Raw genomic sequence first — 23259 nt, forward strand, 5'->3', positions numbered from 1 at the left:
CTGAAGAGGATGAAATTGACCAGTTCTACGAAGCCCTACAGCACCTTATAGAACTAACACCAAAAAATGATGTCCTTATCATCATGGGGGATTGGAATGCTAAAGTAGGAAGCCAAAAGATAACTGGAATAACAGGCAAGTTTGGCCTTGGAGTACAAAATGAAGCAGGGCACAGGCTTATAGAATTTTGTCAAGAGAATACGATGGTCATAGCAAACACTCTTTTCCAACAACCCAAGAGACGGCTCTACACATGGACATCACCAGATGGTCAACACAGAAATCAGATTGACTATATGCTCTGCAGCCAAAGATGGAGAAGCTCTATACAGTCAGTAAAAACAAGACCAGGAGCTGACTGTGGCTCAGACCATGAGCTTCTCCTTGCAAAGTTTAGGCTTAAACTGAAGAAAGTAGGGAAAAGCACTAGGCCACTCAGGTATGAATTAAACCATATCCCTGTTGAATATACAGTAGAGGTGACAAATAGATTTAAGGAATTAGATCTGATAGACAGAGTGCCTGAAGAACTATGGACAGAGGTTCGCGACATTGTACAAGAGGTAGCAACCAAAACCATCCCAAAGAAAAAGAAATGCAAGAAAGCAAAATGGCTGTCTGAGGAAGCTTTGCAAATAGCTGAGGAAAGGAGGGAAGCGAAAGGCAAGGGAGAAAAACATAGATACGCCCAATTGAATGCAGAATTCCAGAGAATAGCTAGAAGAGATAAGAATGCCTTCTTAAATGAACAGTGCAAAGAAATAGAAGAAAACAATAGAATAGGGAGGACCAGAGATCTTTTCAAGAAAATTGGAGAGATGAAGGGAACGTTTAATGCAAAAATGGGCATGATAAAGGACCAAAATGGCAGGGACCTAACAGAGGCAGAAGAGATTAAGAAGAGGTGGCAAAATTACACAGAAGAACTATACAAGAATGAGCTTAACGTCCCTGATAATCACAATGAGGTGGTCACTGACCTCCAGTCAGACATCCTAGAATGTGAAGTGAAGTGGGCCTTAGAAAAGCTGAGCAACAACAAAGCTAGTGGAGGTGACAGTATTCCAGCTGAGCTATTCAAAATCTTAAAAGACAGTGCAGTAAAAGTGCTACACTCAATTTGCCAGCAAATTTGGAAAACTCAACAGTGGCCACAGGATTGGAAAAGATCAGTTTACATTCCAATTCCAAAGAAAGGCAGTGCCAAAGAATGTTCAAACTATCGCACCATTGCACTCATTTCTCATGCTAGTAAAGTCATGCTTAAAATCCTACAAGCTAGACTTCAGCAGTATGTGGATCGAGAACTACCAGAAGTACAGGCAGGATTTCGAAGAGGCAGAGGAACTAGAGATCAAATTGCCAACATACGCTGGATCATGGAGAAAGCTAGGGAGTTCCAGAAAAACATCTATTTCTGCTTCATTGACTATGCTAAAGCCTTTGATTGTGTGGATCATAACAAACTGTGGCAAGTTCTTCAAGAGATGGGAGTACCAGACCATCTTATTTGTCTCTTGAGAAACCTATATGCGGGTCAAGAAGCAACAGTGAGAACTGGACACGGAACCACTGATTGGTTCAAAATTGGGAAAGGAGTCCGGCAAGGCTGTATACTGTCGCCCTGCCTATTTAACTTATATGCAGAGCACATCATGAGAAAGGCAGGGCTAGATGAATCAAAAGTTGGAATTAAGATTGCCGGAAGAAATATCAACAACCTAAGATACGCAGATGATACCACTCTAATGGCAGAAAGTGAAGAAGAACTAAAGAGCCTCTTGTTGCGGGTGAAGAAGGAGAATGCAAAACTTGGGTTGAAACTTAACATTAAGAAAACCAAGATCATGGCATCTGGCCCTCTCAATTCCTGGCAAATAGATGGGGAAGAAATGGAAGTAGTGACAGATTTTATTTTCCTGGGCTCCAAGATCACTGCAGATGGGGACTGTAGCCAAGAAATTAAAAGACGCGTGCTCCTGGGGAGGAAAGCCATGGCAAATCTAGACAGCACACTAAAAAGCAGAGACATCACCCTGTCAACAAAAGTGCGTATAGTCAAGGCTATGGTCTTCCCAGTTGCAATGTATGGCAGTGAAAGTTGGACCATAAGAAAGGCTGAGCGCCAAAAAATTGAGGCCTTTGAACTATGGTGCTGGAGAAGACTCCTGCGAGTCCCTTGGACTGCAAGGCGATCAAACCGGTCAGTCCTAGAGGAGATCAATCCTGACTGCTCTTTAGAAGGCCAGATCCTGAAGCTAAAACTCAAATACTTTGGCCACCTAATGAGAAGGAAGGACTCACTGGAGAAGAGCCTAATGCTGGGAAAGATCGAGGGCAATAGAAGAAGGGGACGACAGAGAATGAGGTGGCTGGATGGAGTCACTGAAGCAGTAGGCGTGAGCTTAAATGGACTCCAGAAGATGGTAGAGGACAGGAAGGCCTGGAGGAATGTTGTCCATAGGGTCGCGATGGGTCGGACACGACTTCGCAGCTAACAACAACAAGAATCAAGATCAAGTGAAGTACTAATACCACTTTACAATGCTTTGGTAAGGCCACACCTGGAATACTGCATCCAGTTTTGGTCACCACGATGTAAAAAAGATGTCGAGACTCTAGAAAGGGTACAGAGAAGAGCAACCAAGATGATTAGGGGGCTGGAGGCTAAAACATATAGGGAACGGTTGCTGGAATTGGGTATGTGTAGTTTAATGAAGAGAAGGGTGAGGGGTGACATGATAGCAGTGTTCCAATATCTCAGGGGCTACCACAAAGAAGAGGGAGTCAAGCTATTCTCCAAAGCACCTGAAAGCAGGACAAGAAGCAACGGATGGAAACTAGTCAAGGAGAGAAGCAACCTAGAACTAAGGAGAAACTTCCTGACAGTTAGAACAATTAACCGGTGGAACAACCTGCCTCCAGAGGTGGTGAATGCTCCAACACTGGAGGTTTTTAAGAAGAGACTGGACAGCCATTTGCCTGAAATGGTATAGGGTTTCCTGCCTGAGCAGGGGGTTGGACTAGATGACCTCCAAGGTCCCTTCCAACTTTATATATTATTATTATTATTATTATTATTATTATTATTATTATTATTATTATTATTATTATTATTATTATTATTATTATTATTATTATTATATGACTTCAAAGACTAACTTAAGTTTCTTAGGGGGGCATGTATCGAGAAAAGAAAGTATAAATGCCTAGTTTGAAACTTGCTCAGTGCGCTCTTTGAACCCAATCCAACTTGGGAAGGGTCTAAGAGGCCGCATTTGCAAACGCTTTCTTCTTTATTTTATTATTTTCAATTTTCTTTTCAATAAATCTTTGCCTTTGTTAACCAGACTTGTCTTCGAGTTGTGAGTATAAGATTTTGGGCTTTTAAATCTCACAACGGCTTGAACTATCTTGCTTTGCATGTAATGAGTCTATCTCATATATTAGTTTCCCCTTTTAAGTTGCATTACTGAAATAAATGAACTTTTGCACGATATTCTAATTTTTTGAGTTTCACCTGTAAGGAAGGAAAGGAGGTTTTGAGAACTGAACCACCAGTTTCTTCTCTTTCTTTCTGAGTTCAGTACAGAGGATGATTTTGTATCCTTGCCTCAGTAGAGATTTTAGGGAAGTGGGAGAAGGACAAAGACCCCTGAGGAGAACCTGGCAGCTGGCTTGTACCATGGGGAAGAGAACACACTTTTGAGTGTCTTTTTAAAATGCAGATTTTTATGTTGAGTAACTTTAATGCTATGATTTGTGAATATGGTGGAATAAAGAAATGCAAAGAAGGGCACTATTTTTCTGGCCAGGAGAAATGTTTATTTGACTTCAAGTTAAGGCTACAAACCAATACAAACAGGGAACAGAACAGTGAACAGCGTCTTGACAAGGAGGGGAACAGGCAGCTAGACATGACAAATGCCCGTTCAGACACACAGAACACTGAATTCACCCTGCCCACTAAAATTTCCTTTTAATCACTAGAAATATTTCTAGTATTTACAAACATTTTAAACACACTACTGTTGGTCCAATCAAAGACAAATACATGAGCTTATATAGAGATATAAAGGTTCTTTTTAAAAAAGGTTTGTTGTGGTTGATGGTTTTTAATTTTCTTTCTTTTCTTTTTCCTGCTACTGAACTGCAGAAGCCCCCATACTTGAGTAGAAGGAAAAGAGGTAGGATTCCCCACAAAGTTGTCAACTTTTAAGAACCCATCTTTCCTTCCCTGTGCTAGCTTATAAACAAGCTATAACATTTAAAAAGCACACATTAAAAGACAGAAAGAAAAAAGAAAAAAAGCCTCTGGATTTTATCTTTTAAGGGGGTGATTGCAGCAAAGGACACAATGATTGAATAATAGTACCCACATCATCATTATTATTATTATTATTATTATTATTATTATTATTATTATTATTATTATTATTATTATTATTATTATATTTATTTATTGATCATCACACAGTCAGCCAGATGTTCAGACTGGATTTGGAATTTTTATCCATCTATCTAATCCTTCCCAAGGACCTGGGATAGGCAAATGTTGATGTTTGATGGTGTATCTTTGCAGGATGTAAGCTATTCCGAGAAAAGGTGCCTTTTGCAACTGACTGATGGTGAATTTGTCAATGTCAATGGTGTTCAAGTGATGCTCCAGTTGTTTTGGAACTGCACCTAAGGTGCCTATTACTATTGGTACTACCCTTGCTTGCCTTTGCCACAGTCTTTCTATTTCTATTTGTAGGTCTTTGTATTTTGTTGTTGTTGTTATTATTATTCAATAGATGGATATAAATGCCAAATCCAGTCCAAACAACTGCCTGACTATGCAAGGAGCCATAATATCAACAGCATGCTGAATGGAAAGTGCTTCATTTTACAGTATTTAACTAAACTTAACTAAAACAAAGCTGGCTGTTGCTTTTCGTTTGCTGGCTTGTTTTAAACTTTATTTCCTGCCCCTCCTCATTTCTTATATTCCTGGTTGATATAATTTATGGCTGAAAAGTGCTGCCACCAGATGCTAAGCTCATACTTTTGAGTTTCTCATCTTTCTTCCACTTCATTCGCCTGTTTTCGAACCAGATTTTTATCTGTCTTTCGGAGAGGCACAAAGCGTGGGCTATTTCTATTCGCCTTCTGCGTGTGAGGTAGTGGTTAAAGTGAAACTCCTTCTCCAGCTCCAAGGTCTGGTAGCTAGTATACGCCGTTCGGGCTCGTTTGCCATCCGGTCCGGTCATATCTGAATGATAATAACAAGACATGGGAGAAACTGCCTTCTGTTGGCCTGGTTTCTCTTTTTAGATCACAGACACAGAAAGAGAACGAGAGACTGTGCATTCAACTGTTTCCTCCTTGGTAGCGTTAGAAACGCCCCAGGCGAAGGGCTGGGTGAAGGCAGAGGCAGAGAGTCGTGGTCACAGTCGCATTTCACCCCTGCGGACAGGGAAATGTGGGGCGGAGGAGGCAGTGGCGGTTGACAGACCCATCTGTGCACCAAGCAACATTTCTTTTTTAACCCCTCACATTTTCTTTCCCATTTCTTTCCTTGTCTCTTTCTATATATAACTTTATGGCATGATTTTTGCCATACTGATGAAAACTCTATTTTTAAAAAACGGAGGGAACCTGGATTTTTTTTGTTTTTTTTTGAAAGAGAAGAAACATTGTCTTAAGAGTTGAATACTGTAGACAAAGAAACAGAAACTGAAAGCAAACAGAAAAGGGAATCTACAGGTGAAACTCGAAAAATTAGAATATCATGCAAAAGTTCATTTATTTCAGTAATGCAACTTAAAAGGGGAAACTAATATATGAGATAGACTCATTACATGCAAAGCAAGATAGTTCAAGCCGTGATTTGTCATAATTGTGATGATTATGGCGTACAGCTCATGAAAACCCCAAATCCACAATCTCAGAAAATTAGAATATTACATGCAATCAATAAAACAAGGACTGTACATAGAACAATATCGGACCTCTGAAAAGTATAAGCATGCATATGTACTCAGTACTTGGTTTGGGCCCCTTTTGCAGCAATTACTGCCTCAATGCGGCGTGGCATGGAAACTATCAGCCTGTGGCACTGCTGAGGTGTTATGGAAGACCAGGATGCCTCAATAGCGGCCTTCAGGTCTTCTGCATTGTTCGGTCTCATGTCTCTCATCTTTCTCTTGGCATTGCCCCATAGATTCTCTATGGGGTTCAGGTCAGGCGAGTTTGCTGGCCAATCAAGCACAGTAATCCTACGGTCATTGAACCAGGTTTTGGTGCTTTTGGCAGTGTGGGCAGGTGCCAGGTCCTGCTGGAAAATGAAGTCAGCATCCCCATAAAGCTCATCTGCGGAAGGAAACATGAAGTGCTCCAAAATCTCCTGGTAGACGGCTGCGTTGACCCTGGACTTAATGAACCACAGTGGACCAACACCAGCAGATGACATGGCTCCCCAAATCAACACAGACTGTGGAAACTTCACACTGGACTTCAAGCATCTTGCAGTGTGTGCCTCTCCATTCTTCCTCCAGACTCTGGGTCCTTGGTTTCCAAATGAGATGCAAAAGTTGCTCTCATCAGAAAAGAGGACTTTGGACCACTGAGCAACAGACCAGGTCTGTTTTTCTTTAGCCCAGGTAAGATGCTTGTGATGTTGTTTGTTGTTCATGAGCAGCTTGACAAGAGGAATACGACATTTGAAGCCCATGTCCAGGATCCGTCTGTGTGTGGTGGCTCTTGATGCACTGACTCTTGAATGGCCTTTTCCTGACAATCCTCTCCAGGCTGCGGTCATCCCTGCTGCTTGTGCACCTTTTTCTTCCACACTTTTCCCTTCCACATAACTTTCTATTAATGTGAAAAGAGGTCCTCCAAAAGTAAAAGTTTTATTTTATTTTACTTTATTTTTATTTTAACTTTTTAACCTCTTTTAATATTGTATTTTAACCTACCCCTTTTTAACTTTTTAAACCCATTTTTAACCCATTTTAACCTTTTAAACCATAGTTTTAAACTTATTTTTAAACCTGTTTTAACAAACCTGAATGGGGAAAAGGAAGAGACAGCACTCTGCAGCAGAAAGTATATCCAAGCCTTTGAAGCAGCAGAAAATGGAGGATTATATTGCAAACAGACAGTCTGCTCCAGTAAGTAACTCATTCGCAGGCACCTTATCAGATAAATTTAATTTATGTGACTCATTGGAATGGGACTTACAAACCGAACTGGAGAGCAGACAGCGTGTGGAGTTGTCCTCCTCCCTCTCGGAGAATGGCTCCCCTCCTTGGAACCCGGCAACAGCCTTTTTTGCACAGGAGGGAGATGTAGCAAATTAGAAGGGGGAAAATGTGACAGACTTCCTCTCTAGACAATGTTTGCTTACAGCTCAAACTGTAAACTCAATATATGATCTCTTGTCAATTGTCATAAATAAGGTCGACTGCCTGAAAGAATCTTTTGCAAAGTTTGTTAGGAGCCACCCAAATACTGTAGAAGGACTTGGGAGGATAACCATGGACAGACATGGGATGGCTAACTCAGAAAATGAAACTAGAGAAGGACCTTGTTCTCCTCCCAAAAATTTGAACACCTACAGAGAAAACACTCAATCAGGCAAAGGTCTAAGAGATGACCAATATAACTACAGTCTGCAAACTAACCAGGTTACTTTGCAAATTTATGACAAGAGAGTAAATAGAGGGCGTTGGAGCAATAGAGAAGCTATTAGGCTGTCCCTGAGCCAGCTGCTCTGCTGTGAATTCACTCTGATAGATCTACTACATGCAGAGTGGCTGCCAGCAAGAACACAATGTATGAGAATTCTCCTATCGTTCAAGCAGCCCACAATTCCCTCCATGCTCTTCAGAATGAAGCCCTTTCTGAGCATTTTCTCAATATTTCTAATAAGGGTCTTTTGCTCAGAAAAAGTGTGCCCACTCCTGAAACAGCGTCACAAAGAGGGAACTGTCACTTTAAATCTAGGCTGCAACAGCCCTCACACTACTAAGCCTGAGGCTGCTGCAACTGAACTGACCCTGAGAAAGCAAAGAAGCAATATACGAACTGTGTTACCCACAGCTGCAGGAACTGCTGAGGATGTGCCAGAGGAAATGTTGATTGACCTATTCAGTGCATTGTCAGAACCTGAGCAAGTTAACATCATTCAAAGATTGGATGACCTAAAAGAGGCACTGACAACAACTCAATCTACAGCAAAGCCTCTATTTAATTTGGCTCCACTAACCACGCAACCTTGTGACAAGATATTTAATCAACAATCTGCCTTTACCTCAACAGTAAAAAAGATGTTGTCACACAGGCTGAGAGTGGGGTAACTACACTGACTGACCCAGCCTCTGAGAAACAACTGAAAGACAAAGGGCTTCATCACACAGTGCCCCCTAAGCTGACAAACACTAAGGACATAATCCAGCTTACATCCTCATTTGACTTAGAGGTTCCCACAACATCTTTCCACAAGATGAACCCTCAGCCATGCCCCTCCAAAAATGGACATAAATCTACATTTATAGACTTAAGCCAGAGTACCTGCCCATTGGAAAAAAATCATTCTTGGAGCAAGAGCAGAGGCACACTGGCAACCGAGATATAGAGGAGCAACAACAAGTTCTGCAACCCATGAGGAGAAATATCGAACCTCACAACAACTGTGTTTATATGGGAAGCTTAGATGATATTGACCCAGCTCCAATGTCAAGTTGACATCTGGCATTTTTACCATCTAGCCAGTCAACCAAGCCAGACCACCTTGCCTCTGAGAACCCCATACAGTTGATGACCTGGAACATAGCTGGCTGGAAAGGGATGGTTGATAGTGGACTAATGAGCTTTCTCTCTAGATTTGACGTAATAGCCTTTCAAGAAACCTGGCTAACCGAAGTGGACGAACCAGTACAATTGCCAGGCTTTCAGGGATGGGCCTCCCCAGCCCTAAAAACAAAGAACAAAGGGAGACCCTCTGGTGGGCTATGCATTCTTATAAAGCAAGAGTTGCAATGGCAGGGAGAGAAATTATATAACGATAAGTATCTGTACTTTCTAGCTGTCAAATTTGAATATGACCAGTTTGAGTTAATATTGGTAAATGTGTACATTCCTCCAAGCACATCCCAGCACTATAATTCTGAATATTGGATGGGCTTGGAAGTTATCTTAGAAGATATATCTATACTGTACCCTCAGTCCATAGTGGTATTAGGAGATCTGAACGCTAGACTGGGTCCCTCTCTGTATGAGCTTGCCCAGAAGAAGGGAATCCCAGGGGAGTTCTTTGATAACCATCCTCAGTGGCTCTCGAGAGACTGTAAAAGTAATGCCGCTGGCCTGCTCCTGGTCTCCTTAATTTTTAAGGGTAATCTCCAAATTTTGGGAGGTAAGGACAAGAATTATACATACCCTTATACATACCACTCAGCCAATTCAAGTACTGTACTGGATCTCTTTTGTGTGTCTAGAGAAGGCTGACCTCTTCTCAGAGGTCACAGTACACCTTAGCGACAATAGCAACCATCAGCCTGTAAGTGTGACATTGCGAGGCTGCTCAGATTTAAGACCATATAACATGGCTGACAGATGGCTCACCAAAAAAGTAGAGGTGACCCAAAATAAAAGGTTAATTTGGGCCAAAGTTGATACTAAGGCAATATTAGAATGCCTTAAAACAGAGAATACTACTAAGTGGGCTAGAACAATACAGTCATCTACTACTGACTGGATGTCAGCCTTCAATGCATTCTCCAGTCTTTGTAACATACTGAAGAAACATCTAACAGTTAAACCTACTACAAAAAGAGCCCAAGTGGGTAGACCTCGCTGGTTTGATCCTGATTGCCAGCGACAGAAAAAGAAATTGAAGGCAGCCATGAGGCTTGCCCAGAGGAATCCTACTGCCCATATACAAGCTAAGATGCTGCACACAAGAAGGGAATATAAAAAAACTATAACATTAAAGAAAAAACGTTTTGCCATTTCAATCTGGTCAGAACTTGAGTTGGCTGCCAGAAGTCATAATTCAGTATTATTTTGGCACTCTGTAGCAGGTATCCTGAAGGAACGGAGATTTGCATTTGACATACCAATCTCTGCTGCGGACAGGGAGAATTATTATCAGTGCTTGTTTGCCCCCACCGAACCGGTAAAGAAATTATTTTTAAACAGTGATTTGGTAAATCCTAGAACTCTCCCCCTTTGGCCACCAGTCTCACAAAAGGAGATACAGTCCATCATTAAAAGCTTAAAGAGCAATAAAGCCCCAGGCGAGGATTTTTTACCAGCAGAATTATTTAAGAAATTTCCCAACTGGTGAGGCCCTGTATTAGCAGGTCTTTTACACACATAAATAACACCTGCCATATACCAGATGGGTGGAAGATGGCAATAGTTGTCCCCATATATAAAAAAGGGAATAAAAAGGATCCTAGTAATTATAGGCCCATCAGCCTGATTGACATTGTAGCAAAAATATATGCTAGGTACCTTTTGAACAGAATTGAAATCTGGGTAGAGGAAAACAACATCCTCACAGAAGAACAAGCAGGTTTTAGACAAAACAGATCTACTATTGATAACTGCTTTGTCTTGAACCATCTAATTGCCAAATATGCCTATAAGAGGAGACCCGTTTGCTGCTTTTATAGACCTTACAGCAGCATTTGATATGGTAAATAGAGACGTACTATGGAGTAAATTGACATCCCTTAAAATAGAACCCAGACTCCTGGCTTTGATTAAAGCCCTTTACACAAGTACCTGTTTGAGGGTGCGGTATGGGGTTAATGGGGCCCTGACTAACAGGATTCACACAAATAAAGGGATAAGGCAAGGGTGTATCCTGGCCCCATTATTATTTAATTTATACATCAATGACTTGCCAGGGTTAATGAAGGATACCATGGTACACATGCCGATGATCCTGACCTAAACACTTACTGCAACAGCTTGCTTTATGCTGATGATATGATTTTATTATCATACTCACAAGTAGGATTACATAGGCTATTAAGAAGATTCAGCTCTTATTGCCAGGATAACTCCCTAATCATTAGCAAATCTAAATCGAAAATAATGGTGTTTGGAAGAAACCATCAGAGACATAAGTGGCAATTAGATGGTGAACCAATTGAGCAGGTTTGTATATTTGTATATTGAGCACCTTTGTATATTTGGGAGTAACATTTTCCAAGACTGGATCTTGGGCCTGCCATCATCAACGGAGTACATTTAGAGCAAAAGCCCGTTTGAATTTATTGCTCAAACTAAAGAACCATAGTTACCCAGGGTCCCTAGCTCCATTACTCAAGGTTTATAAGGCTAAGGTTACAACAATGCTCTTGTACAGAGCAGAAATTTGGGGTCTTTACTCAACCACAGTTTTAGAACACAGTCCCAGCATTTGAGATGTATTTTGGGTGTAGATCCAAGAACATCTGCTGCAGCAGTTAGAGCTGAATTGGGAATTCATACAATTCAGGCATTATCTAAAATTAGAGCTTATAACTACTGGTGCAAATTTAATGAAATGGAGACTGATAGACTCCCCAAATTATGCCTACTAGAGCAAATAAAACTACAATCACAAATCTCCTGGATCACCAAACTAACAAACTTTGTAAGAAGCTGTGGCCTTCCTGTCTCTTGCGTAACAGGAGAACAATCTAAAAAAAGAGTTGCCCAAAGAATTAAGGATATAGAAGCACAAACTGATATAGCTATCCTTAGTAAGGTGGGTAACTTAATACAAATGTACTTTTCAAGTGGACAGTTATTTGAAGTTACAACTCCCAAAACATCTTAGGGAGATATTTACGAGAGTGAGATTCGAACAGCTTGACACAATGGTCAGATATGGGAGATTTCATGCTATACTGTACAAAGAGCGTCTCTGCATTTGCGGAGCGGCAGAGGTAGAGGACCTGGCTCACATCCTATTTGACTGTTGTCTGTATAAGAGGGTGAGAGACAGGTATCTTGGTCTATATACCAAACGAATGACCCATTGGGATCCCCATATCAAAATAACGTATCTTATGTCCGGTCAGAACTTGAAAATAACATTTAACATAGCACAGTATTTAAACAAAATGATCCGGTTAAGATCTGCATATGTGGGACTGATTGGGGTAGATTGCAAGGGCGACTCCGAAATATAATGTTATCATATTTTATCTATATCTTAAATTATTGTACATTATTACAATTTCATTTTAGATTGTATTTTATTACTATTTCATCTTAAATTGTATTTTATTTTAATCCCATTTTAAATTGTATTTTATCAAATTCCATTTTGGATTGCTTTTATCAAGTTTTGGTGACGGTTTGTTGCTGGAACTTTGCACTTTGATATGGCCCAAGGGCTAATCAATAAAGTTGTTGTTATTAATGTGCTTTGATACAGCACTTTGGGAACATCCAACTTCTTTTGCAATTACCTTTTGAGGCTTTCCCTCCTTATGGAGGGTGTCAATCATGGTTTTCTGCACAACTGTCAGGTCAGCAGTCTTCCCCATGATTGTGATTCCTACTGAACCAGACTGAGAGACCATTTAAAGGCTCAGGAACCCTTTGCAGGTGTTATGGCTTAATTAGCTGATTAGAGTGGGACACTTTGAGCCTAGAATATTGCACCTTTTCACAATATTCTAATTTTCTGAGATTGTGGATTTGGGGTTTTCATGAGCTGTACGCCATAATCATCACAATTATGACAAATCACAGCTTGAACTATCTTGCTTTGCATGTAATGAGTCTATCTCATATATTAGTTTCCCCTTTTAAGTTGCATTACTGAAATAAATGAACTTTTGCACGATATTCTAATTTTTTGAGTTTCATTTGTAGAGGAGATAGGAAAGTGGTTTCAAGACGCGATTGAATTCCTTCTCTCATCGCCCAAAGCAAATATGCCCTGCCAAAATCCTGCGCCCTATAAGTACGCGTGTGCGCGCGCGCGCAGAGAGAGACAAACAGATGGACAGGTGCAGGCACGCATCCCATGGATCACCCCCAGCCAAATTAAAAAGGAGCAAGTTTGTACCGCGGCTAATATGAAGCTTTCGCATCCAGGAGAATATCTGCGGGCTTTGTCCTTCCGTGGCCGGTGTGGAGGTGGCAATCGGCTCCGTCTGAGCTCGGGCGCCGTTGCTGTTGGCTGTTCCCGAGGACGCGCTGGTTTCGTCTGTTTTGGCAAATGCGGTGGCGCTAACTGCACCGACAGAAGCTACCTGGTCGGCGGGGAAGGACCCAGCTGTCTTGCCTCCATGGCTTTCGCCACCGTCGCCGCCGCTGCTACTACTGGTGCTGCTGGTGCAAGGGAGGTATTCGGGAGAGGACAAGGAGCAGCCGAACGCCTGTCTGAACCTGCTTTCGGACGCTGCCTGGGCAGGGAAGGCGCGAGAGGTCTCCCCAACCGCTCCAATTTGGCTGGAGAAGGAGAAGGCTGATAGGCTGATCCATTCCATTGTAGTTGTATCCCCCGTAAGAGCCGGCGTGCATGTTGCCTGGATCTCTATAGGATCCGTCCATGGAACTGCCGGCCCCATAATTTAACAGCTGATAGTCTGGGGCATTAGGATAGCGTCCTGAGAACGAATTTACAAAGTAAGAACTCATTTGGGTTTGTATTTTGGAGGGCTTGATTTGTGGGGCTCGTGGTGGTTATAGCCCCCATGCTTGAGGATTTATGATGTATTAATGAATTATAGCGATGCACTGTACTTCGTTTTTGCTATGTATGAGGCCAAATATGGGGGTGGTGTGTTTGTGTGTGTGTGTGTGGGGGGGGGTGCGTTTGAGAATCACGTGCTTTTGTTGACCAGTCGTAAATTCTCACGGATGACCTCGAGGCAATTCACGCTCTATGGTTACAAATAATGGCGATCCGGGAATCGTTAAGCCTATGTCAATGCGCAGCTTCCAAAGAGGGAGGGAGGGAGGGAGGGAGGAAGGAAGGAAGGAAAGAAGGGGGAGGAAATAGCGAGCACAGATTGCTCCTTTTTGGCCTTGTGCGCCACCTCCTGGGCAAATGAAAAATAGCCGACAGGGAGGTTACCTCACCTTTTTTTAAGTACGGTAGTAAAGCTCTCAGTTTTTGTGGCCTGACTTTTCTAGAAATAAAATATTTCCCTCCCAAACGTGTAGTTTCCATCTTTGTTTCTCTACTTTCTCTCTTTCTTCCTAAGCAGATCATGCTTTTCTAATGCAGAAAAGAAATTTTCTTGTCATAGTATATGCACCATAGAATTGTTGCTATTACTATTATGAATAATAGTTGTTTAATAGTAAATAACAATTTCAGTGCTGTTTTGCTTTGATATTAGAAAGGGATATGCACAGCAAATCTGGATGAAAATCAAGACAGTTCTCCTTTCCTTTCCACATTTTTTTATTTGCATCTCCTACTTAGGTATCACTATCAGCATCAAAACTACTGCTTGGACGTTTTTTTGCACTATCATCAAAGTATTATTCCTACTGTTCAATACCAGTGCAAACAACAGACAGGGAGATTCAGCTTATATTGACATTATCTGGTTTTTTTCAAATAATTAGCAGCATGACGAATTGTAGAAATGGCAATCTCTTGAGGCAACTGTTTCAAATAAAGGGGGTCCTCATCTTTCATTTAAATTACTAAAAATGCTTGGTAGTGGTCAATCTTATAATGATAGGCCAGATTGGTTAACACTTGGAATGCTTTTTTCCCCAGCCCTATTATGTTTTCTTTTCCATTCTTCTGCCACCTTACAAGAATTTACAAAACCCAGCTTGAAGTTCACTGAAAATTAGGAGCCATATTGAAACTGGCATAATCATAATAATCACAGCTACTAAAAAGTGTAGCAATAAGAATATTCTGCAGCTGTGCAAGAGTTCTGAATAGATTATTTCATATTATTTCATCAGATCTGGGCTGATTTGAGGTGGGAAGGAAATCATGCATTTATACTTGTGCATTTGGGATGAGACAAATTCAGAAAATATAAAATAGTAAAAACAAACAAACCAGGGATAATTGTTAACAGTTTGCTAAGAGCAACAGCAAAGAATAGTTAAGCTTCCTTAGGTAAGAAAGGAAGACAGAATTATATAAGAAAATAGATTTAAGGATCTCTTCTTTTTAAAATACCATTTAAATTTTATTTTAAATTTGGTTATTTAACACCTTTCTGTTAATTTTGAGCACAGAACATTCATAGTCCACAGTCTCATATTTTAGCTTAATTTTGAGATGTTAAGGCTGGTTATAGGATTTTTTGAAGGGGACTGGGAGAATTTACCTAACAGGAACTTGAGTCAATGTTTGAGAAAGGCTATGAAAACATTATGTACAGTACATTTTAGCAGATGTAGAATGGGAAAGAGAATTATGCCTGTTTCTTTTATATGTGCTATGCTCCCCACATAACGTTTTTGAGCTGTAAACAATAAAAATCCATATTAAAGTTAAATGTGAGCTCCAATATATTCTTAGTGAAAAGGTCTTTCAGTTTAGGCTGAGGAAGTGGAAGTGTGTGTGTGAATAAATCTTTCACCCTCTAACTTCTGTAATGTTTAAGGAATTGCATGCCTGTTCAGATTAAGGAAATAATGTGGGGGTTTTTTAAAGCAGGAATTTTTAAATTCCTTTTTTTTTCCAACCACAAACCTCATGAGGGTAGATATATTCCTCAGAAAGGATGTGGGGAAAGGGAAGACATGTCCTAAATTATGAACATAGCAAGTGTTTTTCTCAATGTATTTGTTTTTTCATGTTTTTATGGGACTTTTAAAATCTCCATAGCTAATACAAACTACAAACACAACACTGTACAAATTGTACTAAAACAATTTTTTTTCGGCAAAAACTTCAAAAATCCACCATACTTTTTAGGTTGCAACTGTTCCTTTTTAATATAATTTTGCTTAAAACAGAAAACCTTAAATGACAAAGAACCCAGGGCTTGATTAACTTATTTTTATATAACAAAGCAAACAAATAAGTAAAATTGTGCATGACACTTCTGTTTTACAAAATAAAGACAATCAGATAATGCCAAACCTGACACATATTGCAGCACCTCTGCTTAAAGCATTAGCAAGAATCCTAAGGAGGGCACCCAAAGGTAAATGGGGAAAAAACAACCACAAATCCATCTGTGGCAAAGTGAGGTGGCAATAAAGAAGGTGGGAAAACACATTAGATTAGAAACTTGGTTATGATACGACAAATTCAATAATCCAAGGCAAGTGAGGTTGCAAAAAGGACAACACTGCCATACAATCTCAGATAGTTTACAAAAATGTGTGTCTCAGTTGTGCCTTTTGAGGGGGGAGAGGAGGGGTTGCCATTTCTGGAGCTCCCCAACTGTTGGCATTTTGTTTTCTTCCCCATTCATTTATTCATTTGGGCTCTCATTCTCTGCCCCCCACCCCAGTTTCTCCTCTTCCTCCCTGCTTAGCTGAGTGGAGCTGAGGAGCTTGTTTTCTTTTTTCCATTTCATCCTTCAGTTCTGGAACCAGATTTTTATCTGGTGCTCTGTCAGACACAGGGCTTGAGTGATTTTGATGCCTTGGCACCTGGTCAGGTAACGGTTAAAGTGGAATTCTTTCTCCAGCTCCAGAGTCTGGTAGTGGGTAGAAGTCTGTCGCCCTCACCTGCCACTGGGCCCAAAGGAGGAATCTGGTGGGGATGGAGAAGAAGACAAGCATGTGCTACTGAACATTTACTAGAGTTTCACTTATGCATGTCAATGGGTATGCTACTTGCCAGAGTGCACAGTGTGCTGCTGTTGTATGTGTGTGTGCAGGGGGGGGGGGAGAGACCCATTCCCTGCAGTAATCTCCCTTTGCAATGTTAACCAACCCTCAGTGATCAAAACCCTAACCATGTTGTGCATAATACAAGGAAAAATCAAACCCACTCCTATCTGGGTAGCTTTTCCCTTTGCACTTGGGAATACCACTTTTTCCAGAATAATCCTGCACCCCCATTTGAACTGAAAAGTTGGGGGATACACTTCCTGGATATTGTTCACCTGCTCTCTAGCTGAGTCTCACTGGGCACCCAGATAGCTCAGTTTGAAAACTTGCCACTGCACCATATGATCTCCGTTTTGTTCGTTTGTGTGTTTATATTTTTCAACAAGGGGAAGGAAAAAGTTTGGAAAAAGTTGTATGTAACTCAGAAGCTTACTTTTCTGGTTTTGTTGGGAGGGGGGAGTTAAGTGAACTACTTCCTCACCCAAAGACCCCCTCCAGCTTTCTCTCCCTGCAAACTAAAAAGTGCCCTCCTGAGCAGTGTTCACACCTACTAAAATTGCTGCCATGGGACACTTGCTTGGGAGTAAATCCCAGGCATTCCTTACCTGCTGCAGTTCAAAGGGCTGTGGGTTTCTCAAAAGCTCATGAATGGGAAGTGAATTAATATTGGGGGGGGGGGTACTTAAACAAAGGAATACTTCCTTCACATAGTTGAGGATCTAGGAGCCACTGTAATGTTAATGGTGCAGAGAGTGAATACATTTTTTTAGGTATGAGTGCAATGGCAGGCTGGCAAGCTTTGTTTTGAGAGGGTTATCCATTCACTTCTTTCCCACATTTCCATTAGGAAAGAAGTACAGTCTGAAGTCAAGAATTTCTTCTACCCTATCCTCTCTTCATTCTTCTAATGGGCAGCCATCTCTGACCAAGTTTCTTTCCATTATGTGGTGCTTAGTATCCCCTCTCCTCACTTTTATTTCTATATTCTCTTCCCCACCTTCATCCCAAATTACTTTAGATTCCAGAACTTGAGCTAAACATCTTTCTACCTATCTTACCTACCTCTCTATTGATTTCCCTTAATTTCTTCTCCCTTTGGAATGTAAAATCAGCACCCCTGTACCTAGTGGAAGAGCTGTGGGTACCTCTGTATCATTCTTCAAATGTTTATGGAAATTATGGCACCTGGAGGCAGTAGTTGATCACAAAGAGGGTGGGAGAGTGAGTGAAACAAAAACTTATCTACAATTCCTCTTCAGGCAGGCATTCAATTATGCTTGAGTTTCTTTAAAAATGTAGCTCTCTCCCTTCAAATATTTAAGCCCTCCTGACATTTAACTGGCTTAGTTTGCAGACTCTTGGTTGAATTGGCACCGGGTATCAGGTGTGTGTCATTGTGGGGGGTGGGGTGTTCTAGAGAAGTTGAAATTGGGTGTGTGTGTGTGTCAGTTTGAGAACAATTGCAGTGTGTGTATGAGCATGGGCACAGATGAGTGTGAGTGCCAAAGATACCTTTCTAAATAGTTCCTAGTGAGTAACCTCTAACATTGCCTTCTACAAGACAGAACCACTCAGTCCATAAATCTGGCGGAAAGTTGACTAAAGAGAGGAACTAACTGAAGAGAAGTTCCAGTAGATAATATGACAAAACAAACAAAGCTAGGCTGTAGTCTCTGTTTGAAGCACAATGTAAGCAGTGCAAAAAAAGTTTGAAGGAAGTTTTTGGTTCTTCTGCCTGCAGCCTCGGATTAGAAGGAAAACATTTCCTGTTCTATCTGGGTAGCCATCTGTCAATGTGATTGGGAAGAATGAGAAGGGGAAAGCAACTTACTATTGCAGGAATTAATCCTCTGCATCCAAGGGTACACTGGCGTGGAGCACACTTGATCCTCGTTGTTCCCGAAAAGGTGCTTGGTCTGTGAGCAGTCTGATTTCCGAGCTTGTTCCTGGCCCAACTGAACAGACTCGGCTCGAAAGAGAACAGTCTGTCTCTTTCTCCCTGTAAAAACCAGAAGTCCCGTAATTGCGGGTTGGACGCCGGTTGTAAGCTCCGTTAGTTTGCTGGTAGTAAGGCGCGCCCGAGTAACCTTTCTCCTGGACCCCACCGCCCCCAGTTCCATAAGTGTTGGGATAGTACCTTAAAGGATCCGTGTAGCCAGCCCATGGAATATAAGGGGAGCTGTTCCAGGAACGGTTCTTGACCCCAGGCTAAGCTCACCGGAAAAGTAGAGTTAACAAAATAACTCATTGGAAATATTATTATTATTATTATTATTATTATTATTATTATTATTATTATTATTATTATTATTATTATTATTATTATTATTATTATTATTATTATTATTATTATTATTATTAATAATAATAATAATAATAATAATAATAATAATAATAATAATAATAATAATAATAATAATAATAATAAAGAACAGCGTCTCTTTTTTCCCTTGCTCTTTATGATTGTTTTGCGTTTTGTAGCCCAAGCGGTTTAGCAGTATATGGGAGATTGGGTTTTAGCTGAAGCGGGGTGGCTGCGTGCCAACCAGGGACATAAGGGAAGAGAACCATCTGATCACGAGTTGACCAATAGCAGGAGGCAGGAGGCTGCGAAATAGCACCCTAGAGGGGTTAACTCTGCACAGGGGAAACCCCACCCACCGAACAAACCAGTGAAAGCACCTTTGCCATCAACACTATCACCTTTAAACAACAGAAATGCCCCCCCCCCCTTACACAGACACCACTCTTCCCTTTCTCCCCTGCCCCCATTTATCACATACTCATTATCTAGGAAAAGATATTTGGGAGTTTTGTTGGGAGTAATAAACATGAGAAAGGTGAACGGTATGAAGAAGTCACCTTATTCTTGCTGCTACCATGGAGAGAGAGGAGAAAAGCATGGGAAATATATGAAAGCCACCAAACTTTTCAAGTTGAAAATAAGTATTTGGAGGAGGAGGATGGGAAAGTGTATTATCTCCCTCCTCCCCACACACCTTTGGGCTCAATGGGGAGCCTGTACTGTACATCCAGTTTAAGCACTCAGTCGCTGGACCTGGAGAAGGGAAAAAATTCTAGCGAGTATCCCTTGGCGCACCTTCTGAGCCCGGACATTGTTCCCTAACAAGAACTTTAAACCGCTCGGGAGGTACGACCGGGAATCCATGGGAGGGGGTTACAATTTCTTCTCCCTGCCGCATCTCCAATCCCCCTACTCCCCCTTTAAATTATCTTCACGGGTCCCCCTACTCCCCCTTTAAATTATCTTCATGGGTACGTGCGTCTACCCTCGCGCGCCTATTTTATCCCTGGGATGTAATCAAGTCCTACTCGTTTAAGTTTGTGGCGCCGTTTTGGTAGTCCGAGAAACACATTGGCGCTGTTCGAGCTACAACGACATCCAGTGTAGCTTCAAAGAACGGTAACCTCTTGCGTTTTTACGTTTCAGGCCGGATCTTTGTACTGGTTAGAGTTAAAGGCAGCGGCAGGTCTGACGGCCAAGAACACCCCCCCCCCCTTTATTGATCACAGAACGTCGGAAATTATTAAAGCAAGCAGGGAATAGTCCCGGGGTGAGAGGTGTCAGGATGGCTGATATGAGCTTTAGAGGGCGGCGGGGAAATTCCGGCTTTCTATTGCACGTTTGAGTTTGCAGTAAATTCGGGAATAAAATTAAACTTGCTCCTAGTTCGTTGGCCTGTTTTAAAACTTTTTTAAAAAGATAACTGAAGGGGCTGAAAAATCCAAAGGCTGGAGTTTGGCGTTTGACTTCCTCCTCGCCTGGCCAGTTCTCACACTTGACAGGCGAGCCTCGACCTCCAGCTATAAAATTGCCTTTGGTGCAGTTGTGGCAGATAGTTTAAGGCTGATACATATGTGCCCCTTCTTCCTCCCCCCTTCTACTTCTTTTGTATGCAAATGTGTATTCAAGGAATCTTATAAAGATGCTTTAGTTTCTTCTACAACAATGAAATAGTTCCAAATTGTAAAATGCTACGTAGTTGCCCTGCCTATCAATTTGCCATCATTCTCTCTTCCTGCCTCCTCACGTACCCATCCTTCAATCCATCCATCTATCTCATCTTTCATCTTTCCTCAAGAACACCCATTAAAGTACACTATTCTCCAAAACTTCGAAGCACCTTCATCACCAATCTGCAAACACACACACCTCTTTCCACACTCACCCCTACCCCTACTTCTCTTTGGGATTTGCCTGCACTTTGGGACAAGAGAAACTGTAACCCAAGCTACCTCTCTACCATCCCTCCATTACAGATGTGCAATCTGCTCCTAAGAATTCACCACCACACCCGCTCAATTGCTCCCAGACCGGATTTACAGGGCAATGCCATCCCTGCAAAATGATCAATGTAAATTTTATCTAAGATTATGGAACCACAAAGCATGCTGGACTGCTATCTGATTTGTTACCAGCCTTAGTTTTAATGACACAAAAACCCACAGGGTCCCAACACTACTGTGATATAACTTTTAGAATGGAAGGAAATTGCAGGCAAAGGGAGTAATTTTTGTTTGTTCCTTTTCTCTTTGTCTCTTTCACGCGCGCAGACACACACACACACACACACACATACAGGCTGCCCTGGTCTTTGATTTTTGTTCCTGAGGATTCTCTCCCCCCTCCCTTTCCTTTGTGTGTGGAGTAGATCCTAACTTTAACTTGATGTGTTTTACTGATGTGTAAAAACAGAAAATTGGGAGGAAGAAGAGTAAGAAAAGCAGACCTGAGCAACTCCCCTTCCTACAACTAATTTGAAATTCGGCACAACACTTCAGAAACAGGGAAATCTCACAGATAAGCAAGAATCTCTGAATGGACTATTTGTCCAATTAAGTGAGCAAATGTGCTACTTTCTGAACTTCTAATCTTAAGAACTGATACTGGAAATGCACAAAGTATGGATGGGTGGATGTGCAGGCATTGGTCTGGGAGAGGGTGGTTTATGGAATGGAAAATGGCTAAAGTGGAAATACATAATAAATACAATAAAATAAAATGGGAAAAGCCCAGACTTTTTCAAACCTGTTTGTGTATTGGAGCAAAGTTCACTCAAATTTGACAATTCAGATGGAACATTTTAAAAATTGCAAAATGTTTGAAACTTTAAATTTGAAAATATGTAAACTCAAAAATTAAGCCACTGATTGACTTGTGCTGCTCTAGTACTTATTTGTTGCACAAATATGGGGAAAATTCTCCCCACATCCCACATTCTGGAAGTTGCTTTTCAATGTAATAGATGTATTTTCATTTTAGAGCTTGGTAAAAGAATAAATCATTACCTGAAGATGACTTGAAAATCTGCTGTATAGTGTACTGTTTCAAGTTATGTGTGTGTGGTGGTAATGGTGAGGTATCAGTTTTCAATAATCAATTTTGGGGCCAAAATAATCCCTGATGTTATTGCTATATTTTATTAAATATTACCTTGGATATTATACTGTAGGTACTGTAGATGAGAACATTTTAATGCCTAGCCAGCTACCACCTTCTCCTTCTCTTCTAATTCTAATTAATTTTCCTCCTCCTTCTGCCTCTGATTACTGTGAAAATATTAGGGACCTTATTTTCAGCCCCCTTGACAAACATTTATACTGAGCCTATACTTATAAATGTTTTTATTAGTTGAAAACTATATATGAGCCAGCTGTAGGGCAAAGAAACTCTTTTCTATGCCCTGTTATTGTTGGAAGATACAGGCTTTCTTTTAGTTCAGAAAATTTATATTATATATTATATTATATTATATTATATTATATTATATTATATTATATTATATTATATTATATTATATTATATTATATTATATTATATTATATTATATTATATTATATTATACTGTATTGTATTGTATTGTATTGTATTGTATAGTATAATATAGTAATATAATATAATATAATATAATATAATATAATATAATATAATATAATATAATATAATATAATATAATATAATATAATATAATATAATATAATTTATATGCCACCCATCTTGTAATCATACAACTCTGGGTGGCTTGATCAGTTTAAGTCATATGTATGTGAAGAATTAATAAAGATTAACAGGGTTTATTTACAGAAGTGTGTAGCTGGTGCTCTGTTGCTGAAAAAGTGCTCCAGCTTTCTGCGGCCCCCCAGTTTCTTCTCCATTTTTTCCTGTCTTTTTGCTTTAGCAAAATCCAACTTTAGAAAGCACCAGGAAAAGAGGGTGGGGGGAGAGAGAAATGAGGGGATTAAAAGCTACACCCAAATATTTCTCTAGGCAGATGCTAGGCCAGGGAATTGCTTAGTGGCAGAAGCAAAGGGAAAAAAGCTGTTGAAGCAAATCCAAGTAATCAGAAAATTTTCAGTAAGAGATGAAATGGCAAGCAATGAAGGAAATTTTATTTTTACTTTGTGAATGACAAGTGTTGGAATTCAGCAAACAGTATGATCTTTGACAGGAGAATCAAATTAGTACCATAA

At 40.6% G+C, this 23259-nt stretch overlaps 1 protein-coding gene and 1 pseudogene across 2 annotated transcripts; both read right to left on the reverse strand.

Annotated features, from left to right (window-relative positions):
- Positions 1–5006: 5006 nt before the first annotated feature.
- Positions 5007–13638, reverse strand: LOC308676800 (homeobox protein Hox-B5-like; the record flags this gene model as incomplete). The annotated part of the gene is given in 3 exon segments (XM_081342830.1): positions 5007–5254; positions 13064–13476; positions 13478–13638. Coding segments are annotated over 3 exon segments (822 nt in total).
- Positions 13639–16403: 2765 nt separating this feature from the next.
- On the reverse strand, positions 16404–19015 carry LOC308676846 (homeobox protein Hox-B6-like; annotated as a pseudogene). The gene is made up of 2 exons: positions 18599–19015; positions 16404–16687 (listed from the first exon to the last, which is right to left on the reverse strand). The product of its transcript is annotated as a homeobox protein Hox-B6-like (transcript).
- Positions 19016–23259: the final 4244 nt, after the last annotated feature.

This window comes from Vipera berus (assembly GCF_964194415.1).
Source record: "Vipera berus genome assembly, chromosome: W".
In the NCBI taxonomy this organism is placed as follows: domain Eukaryota; kingdom Metazoa; phylum Chordata; class Lepidosauria; order Squamata; family Viperidae; genus Vipera; species Vipera berus.